The sequence below is a fragment of the Cucurbita pepo genome, chromosome LG19 (assembly GCF_002806865.2).
Source record: "Cucurbita pepo subsp. pepo cultivar mu-cu-16 chromosome LG19, ASM280686v2, whole genome shotgun sequence".
Classification (NCBI taxonomy): domain Eukaryota; kingdom Viridiplantae; phylum Streptophyta; class Magnoliopsida; order Cucurbitales; family Cucurbitaceae; genus Cucurbita; species Cucurbita pepo.
In genome coordinates this window covers 3568315-3576194 of record NC_036656.1, presented here as the reverse complement: position 1 = coordinate 3576194, position 7880 = coordinate 3568315, and the positions used below count along the sequence as shown (strand labels likewise).

Here is a 7880-nt window from a genome sequence, read left to right as displayed (position 1 = left end):
CTCCAAAAAGGAAGAAACCAGTTTCAAAGAAGAAGATGAAGAGGGAGAGATTGAAGCAAGGTATTTCGGCTCCTGGAGAGTAATAGCCTAGTAGTAGTAGTTGTTGTTGTTGTTGTAGTAGTAGACGTTGTGTTCCTGTTTTTTCTTTTTTTTTTTCTTTTCTTGTTTGAACTAACAAGTTCTTCCCGTGAATTTCAGTGTTTGAAGAGTTGTTTCGTTTATGCTGTTCAAATCTAAACATCCCAACTAGAAGTTTATCGTCCCTTGCATCCGTAGAAATGAGAAATATGAATAAGAACATAGTTTATATGATATGTTATGCTGTTCTATCTTTCTAAATTAGGAGGATTGAGAGAGATCCATTGGATAATAAAATAATTAGGAGGATTGAGAGCGATCCATTAGATATTTGGCGCTTGTCTATTCTATTCTAGGGTTGATTTTATATTCTTTTGTATTCGGTGTTCATTTTTCCTATTTGTAAATAACTTGAAATGTCTTTTTTCTCATTTCTAAATAACATAGAATGTCTTTTTTTCGTTTTTTCGTTTGTAAATAACTTGGAATGTCTTTCTTTTCGTTTGTAAGTAAATAACTTGGAATGTCTTTCTTTTTGTTTGTAAATAACTTGAAATGTCTTTTGTCCCGTTTGTAAACAACTTGGAATGTCTTTTTTCCGGTTTGTAAATAACTTGGAATATCTTTTTTCCGGTTTGTAAATAACTTGGAATATCTTTTTTCCGGTTTGTAAATAACTTGGAATGTCTTTTTTCCCGTTTGCAATAACTTAGAATGTCTCTTTCCGTTTGTAAATAATTTGGAATATTTTTTTTCCGTTTGTAAATAACTTGGATTGGAATGTCTTTTTTCCGTTTGTAAATAACTTGGAATGTCTGATACTTGTGTTGCATGTCGCATATCTTTTTTTCTGTAATACCTGTGTTGTATGTCGCATGTTGCATATCTTTTTTTCTGTGTTGTACGTTGCATATCTTTTTTTCATTTGTAAATAACTGTAAATAACTTGGAATGTCTGATACTGGTGTTGCATGTATTTTAAACCGAGCGAAAATTTACCATATATTTTTGTCATTTTATCGTGGTCTGAAATTAAATACTCTCTTCTATATGCTCTGAACGAATAATAAGAGGCTCAAAACCCTAAAAATCATAAAACAAGGTTTCAATTATTGATATGTTCATTGTGTATCTTCGAGAATTTTCTTTTTAATTCTAAGACAGTTATTAATAAACCAGTTCGGTTTAAGAAAAAAACAATATTTCGAACCTCAATAGTTAATATTTTCTTCTATCTTCACCAAAGTAATCTCCCTTCATCTTCACCTCTGATAAAGCCACCATTACTAAAAAAGAATGAAACATTTGGCCATAAAGTATAGTTTTAAATTTATGAGTTCAAATGATAAAAGAAACATACAAATGGAAACATTCATCCTCACCAATCTTTTCAACATACATATTCTATGCATAAAAGAACAGTATATTATCCACAAATATGACATGCCGTCTCATTCATACAAAACCTCTTCACTGTATATTTTCTTTTCACTTATATAGTTTCATGCAGATTCAGCCGAAAGGCACCAACCACTGTAACAGAACATGAGAAACGAAGCACGATGAGGATCTCAGACTCCACGCCCCATGTTCTGTTCGGTAGGTGGGATCATGACTAACACGGGACGAGCATTGAACCCGGGGTGAGGTATCCTTCGACGGAGTTCACGACCTTCCTGGCAAAGTGCACACGTGTGGCACAAGACGTGAGTTGCAAAGTCGCAGACAGATTCACAGTGCTCACGCTGAACTTCGTCTTCGACACAGAGTCCGCAACAGCCACATGACCTATGAAACGCCTCGCAGTTACCCTGTTCATCAACAGATCGAATCAAAGTGGTTTCAAATCAGAAGCCAAGATTTAATGTTAAGAATGGATACAGATATCAAAGAAGTAGGTTTAACTTGCCTCTAGATTGAACGTTCGGCGGATACGGATACGGGTGGGAAACGTAAACCATGGAGCAAGGCAGTTCCAGCCAAAGAAAGAGGTTCCAATTAAGTAGAGACCAGAATATGACATGCAATGATTTGCAAATGTCCCAGGAGTAGTCCCAAGTCTCTCTGCATTGCTTCCATACAGCAGACAAGGAGCCACACTTCCAAGAAGACCTACAAACAGTCATTGTTAGTTGCTTTCCCTTATTCTCTCTAATTTCATTTCAGTTACTTTCCATTTTCATCACTTCTTATACAAAAAAATGAGCTACTAATTTTATTGTCGTGGGTTTCTTTTGTAACAGCTCAAGTCCACCGCTAGCAGGTATTGTCCTCTTTGCATTTTTCTCGTCCGAGCTTTCCTTCAATGTTTAAAAACGCGTTTGCTAGGAAGAGGTTTCCATACCCTTATAAAGAATGTTTTATTTTCATCTCCAACTGATGTGAAATCTCACATCATTTTTGTTATTGATTGCAAGGATGGTTTTGCTTTGGCCTCTTCCTTCTCCCACCCCTGTCTTTCTGGTGGGATGCAGCAATTTCTTGCAAGAACATTGTATGCCTTCAAGGAATGTTTCTCTCTTTTGCCTTCCCTCTTCTCACAATGTTCTCGAACTTACCTTCCTTAGATGTCAAATGTGATTCTGACAACGGGGACCCTTAGACTCATTATGCTATTCGACTGAACTCGTTGTCGAAAGGTTCGTAGCCCTTTCATTTTATAGGGCCGAATAAGCCACAGTTCTATTCCCAACTCGAATGAGAGGGGTGGGTGCCTAGTTCACCAATAGGATGACTATCAATTACCTCCTGTCTTTTTTTATTTGAAGTCCACATCCACCCCACATTGGAGACATGAAGGATTTCCTTATTACCTCACTTGAAGATTCAAACGCACAACCTCTGATTAGGTGTTATATAGAGACCACAAGTCTTAGCCATAGGGTCAGCCCCTTCTTCTCCCCCATGAAGAAAGAGATCAGTCAAACATTACAACCAAGAAAATGCTGGCATTTATTTAAATGCAATTCGAGTCATTGATGGCACCAAGAATTAGACTTGGGTATTTAATGGAAACTTAAGAGAACTAGGTAGAAGACTTTTGAACTTTATGAACAACATTAAAGACTTGTTTATTTCAACTGGTATGAAACAGCTGGTTATGGACAGAAAATTCAGCTAAACATCCTTTACTGCCTATAGCTGCCCATAGAAATGGTAGCATGGTATTAGAGAACCAAGCAATTATGCATAGCCCAGATCTTTTCTGAAACTCTATTTCAAGAAATACACAATACTACCTAGGATGAGCTAAGAGTTCAATGATCATCATGAGAATGAGCTACGGTTCATATGATTTCATAATCAGGCATCCTTATCATCTGATTAATCTCTATAAGATCATTAATCAAGAAATAAAACTACAATAATAGGGGAACCGATTGAAAATTGTTGGAATTAGAGGACGATCGGATTCAAATTGGTGAGAATCCTCATATTGAATCTTCGAGGATAAAGAAATTTCCTCTCGGATGCAATCAGAAACCCCAAAAATCAAAGAAAAAGAATCACCGAATCAAAAAACCTAAACTCACAGAAAAAACTCAATTCCAATAACAATCAGAAGAAGGAAGCTTACAAACTTCAAGATCGCTGCTGCAGAACTCATCGTGGCGACCGAGACAAGCGCAGAGACCAGTTTCCCATTGAGGCCGACCAACCGGCTCGCCGACAACACTGCCATCAACGGGCAGCCCATCGGCGGTCCATCCATAATCGCCACCGGTGCCCTTATTCTCCTCCGCGGCATCTTTCCGAACAGGAGAGGGCGGAGGCACCGCATCGGGCTTAGCCGCGGTGGAGGTGCGATGGGTATCCTTCTCATCCGCATTTTCAACGACCTTGCCGAGAAGGGGGCTGGATTCCTCAAGGTTTTCGGCGCTGGCCATGATGAATTAGGAGAAGAACGATACAAAATTCAGAACCCAATGCGAAGAAATGGGGGAGACGAGGTCAGAAACTTAATGGAAGGGTGATTCTTTCCAAATTTTGCTCTCCTACCAGACGAACGGACGGACGGGAGCGGAAGAACTAAGATTTCGCGGCTCCGCACCGTTTTATTTGGGTTCGGATTACGCCCATACCTGTAATTAGCAAAAATTTAAAAATCATTTTCTTATTATTTAAAATATAAAAAAATATGATTATCTAAAAAAAAATTTAAAAAACACTCTTATATTAGTTCTTTTTAAAAAAGATTATCAATATATTTTAAAACTTGTAAAATTAAAATATTTATACATAATCTATGATCTATATGATTTTCGTGATATATTAAAATACCTATAATTAGCAAAAATAAAAAATCATTTTCAAATTATTTAAAATAAAAAAGATTTGATTATCTAAAAAAAATACTATTCTCAAAAATAACTTTAAACTTTAAAATATTAAAAAATAATTAAAAAAAAATACTCTCTATATTAGTTCACATAAAAATAGTTAATATTTTGTTTAAAAAATATTCCCTTTTAAAAAATTTATTATACATTTCTCTGGGAAGTGTTAGAAAGTGTTAGAGAGGCATTCCCCTTCTCAAATAATTAAAAAATAATCGAAGCGCTCAACATATCTCTCGCTGACACAGCTAATTCCTAGTAAGGTTCCAACACAAGTGTTAGAGAGGACTATTAGAAGTACGAGAGCTCACTTCCCATTTTAAATATGTAAACTAACTTACGTTCAACTCGACTCAGTTGTTCCAATAAAAATAATACTTTTAAAGTGTTAACCCATTTCATTATAAACTTTCTTATTACCGGGAGTTATCGACCAATCACATTTTTAAGATATTTATTTTTATTTACTTCCAGAAAATAGATATATTTGCAATGAGATTGATTATTGATTATGAATACAATTATATTATAAATAAAATACAAAACAAATTGAATCACATTGGGCCTTGGAATAATTACAGTGCCCGGCCCAACCCAATTCGATACATCTGGGCCCAATTCGTTTTATAAATTTTCAATTAAAATATAAAAATCTCTTCAAACTCATTAATTAAAATAAAATCTTAAATTAAGCTCGATTAGATATTAATTAATCTTGCTAAAATTTATAAATTTTAATATAAAATTTGTTTTTTTTTTTTAAATCTTATCAATTTTCATCCATATATATATATTTTATAATTAATTGAAGGCATATAAAAGTATTTTCTAAATTTTATGCATATATATATATATATATATATATATATTATAATCCATTGAAGGTATATAAAAATATTTTCTAAATTTTATGCATATTTTCTAAATTTTATGCCTATTAAAATATTACGTGAAAAAACTGAATTAGGGTCGATAATTTTTTATGATACTATGAGAAAGTTTCTCTCCGTTCATTTTTATAAAGGTACGATTGACGTTTTTTTTTTTTAATTTCTTATCATATTTACTAGAGATTGTACTATGACGAAAAATATTGACCGTAACTCAGATTTTTCATGTAATGCTTTAAATGACTCGATTAAAATCTTCTCGAGAGAGTTTGATTTGTCAGGTCTTATACTGGTTGCACGTTTTTTCTTCTTCTCCATTTTAATCTTTGTACCATGTCTAGTTAACATAGTAAGAGACTACAACGAAAAGAAAAAAAAAATTATGAACGTCCCGTCAGTGGCTTAATAAAAAAATGATTCAAAATAACCTGAAAACGAAACTATTTTAGAATGGTTTAAGACTTATAAATCACGATTAGAATATTAATTGTAGAACTCGAAATGGGCCATTTTAATAAATGAAAAGACGAGAATTTGTTCGACCTATGTTGAATAATAACGCTCTTTTTATAGATATATAAAATAATTGGAATTATGCATAAATTTATGAAACTACAAAATTAATTATAGAGTAATTGGTATGGTTTTATTTCTTAAAATAATTATTTGTTAATTATTGTCACATATGACACAACAACAACTCTTCAATTATTATATGGCAACTTCATTGGTGGTTAGAAATCAAGAAAAACATTACATAATATGCTCATATAATATGATGTTACATACCAATTATTCTAATTATATATGCATTCAATCAACTATCCTCCACCTACCAACCACGTACTATTGATGACGGGATTGTGTTCGGCGAAGAAGGATGAAATTAATTTAAATAATTATATAAATCAAGTCAACTTGAGTATAGTTCAATTGATTAGAGTGTATATCTTTGATCAAGAGCAGTGAGATTCCATATTGGTTAGAGAGTAGAACGAAACATTTCTTCTACATGTGTGAAAACCTCTCCCTAATAGACGCATTTTAAAACCGTAACAGGTCAAAGCGGACAATATCTACTAGTAGTGAATTTGGGTGTTACAAATAGTATCAAAGCCAGACACTGGGCGATGGTGACATTTTGAAACCGTGAGGTTGAGGGCCAAAGCGGACAATATCTACTAGCGTTGGCCTTTGGGCTATTACAAATAATATCGGAGCCAGATGTCGAGCGGTGTGTCAGTGAATACGTTGGGCTCCCAAGAGGGTGGATTGTGAGATCCCACATCGGTTGGAAAGGGGGAAACGAATAAATGTGTGGAAACCTCTCTCTAATAAATGTGTTTTAATATTGTGAGGTTCACAGTAGACACCGAATGGTGTGTTAGCAACGACGCTGAGTTTCGAGGTAGATTGTAAGATATGGAAATCTCTCCCTAATAGACGCGTTTTAAAATCGTAACAGGTCAAAGCGGACAATATCTACTAATAGTGAATTTAGGTGTTACAAATAGTATCAAAGCCAGACACTGGGCGATGGTGACATTTTGAAACCGTGAGGTTGAGGGCCAAAGTGGACAATATTTGCTAGCGGTGGCCTTTGGATTGTTACAAATGGTATTAGAGTCAGACACCGAGTAGTGCATCAGCAAGGACGCTTTTTAATACTATGAGGCTAACGGCAAACATCGAATAGTGTGTCAATTAGGATGTTGGCCCCAAAGGGGTGGATTGTGAGATCCGAAAATCTCTCCCAAATAGATGTTTTTTAAAATTGTGAGGCTGACAGCGATACATAACCGGTCAAATGCTAACGCTGAGCTTAAACTCTTATCGATGTTAAAAATTCGAATTTTTTCACTTTTATTGACTCAAAAAATGTAAGAGATTATTTTTTCGAGCCTATTTAAATTAAATATATTTAAAAATATATTAATTTTTTTTTAAAAAATTAACCCATCATTTTAATTTTCAATATAATATTTTTTTACTTAAATTTCAATATTACGACGACATAGTATTTCCTCCCCCACAATTTATAATGAAAGAGGTAGGGTGAGATGGAGATTTGACGGGGTCGGGAACAACCTCGTTTAGCTAACGAAAAAAATCTATTCTTATCTCCTCCCTCATTTTTCATTTAAACGAGAATTTTTCATTCCATTCATGGTGGTTCTTCTCTGAACTCTGACCTCACAAATTAAACGAGAATTTACTCTTTTTATTTATTTTTTAATTGTTATAAATTAGGGTAAAATATTTAATGGTTAAATGACACGTAGATTGCAGGCAAAGGAATCCGACGTGGATTGAAAGTAGTGGATTAATGGGGGACATGTTTGGTGGGTGACAAAATTAATACCCCTAACGCATCCAATGCCTAAGTTTTAATATCCCAATTTTCCCTTAAATTATGCCACTATTCTATTCTCAATTATTCAACCTATAATAATACNAAAAAAAAAAAAAAAAAAAAAAAACAACCTTAATTCAATATTTGTTAGACGGAGTAATTTAAAATTATTATTAAACGTATGCATTTAATTATTTAAAATCAATTTTTATTGGTAGAAAA

The 7880-nt window shown here is 33.9% G+C and overlaps 2 protein-coding genes across 2 annotated transcripts in view; one reads left to right on the top strand and one right to left on the bottom strand.

Annotated features, from left to right (window-relative positions):
- The window catches only part of LOC111781095 (DNA-binding protein S1FA-like), a 1543-nt gene extending 1229 nt beyond the window's left edge, over positions 1-314 (top strand). The window contains exon 2 of the mRNA XM_023661524.1: positions 1-314. This exon is cut by the window's left edge and continues 133 nt beyond it. Within this exon, the coding sequence (XP_023517292.1) occupies positions 1-83 (83 nt within the window). The 3' untranslated portion in view covers positions 84-314.
- Positions 315-1382: 1068 nt separating this feature from the next.
- Positions 1383-4147, bottom strand: LOC111782263 (cell number regulator 8-like). Its single transcript, XM_023663102.1, has 3 exons — positions 3656-4147; positions 1988-2190; positions 1383-1889 (listed from the first exon to the last, which is right to left on the bottom strand). Exons 1-3 carry the CDS (start codon positions 3963-3965, stop codon positions 1650-1652), a joined length of 753 nt encoding a protein of 250 aa, XP_023518870.1. The 5' UTR covers positions 3966-4147; the 3' UTR covers positions 1383-1649.
- Positions 4148-7880: the final 3733 nt, after the last annotated feature.

Excerpts from the sequence above, each read along its gene's own strand:
- LOC111782263 (XM_023663102.1), bottom strand. The coding sequence starts at position 3,965 with ATGGCCAGCGCCGAAAACCTTGAGGAATCCAGCCCCCTTCTCGGCAAG. Across the intron at positions 2,191-3,655 it reads CAGCAGCGATCTTGAAGTTT|GTCTTCTTGGAAGTGTGGCT; the intron begins GTAAGCTTCCTT and ends GACTGTTTGTAG. Across the intron at positions 1,890-1,987 it reads GCCGAACGTTCAATCTAGAG|GGTAACTGCGAGGCGTTTCA; the intron begins GCAAGTTAAACC and ends GTTGATGAACAG.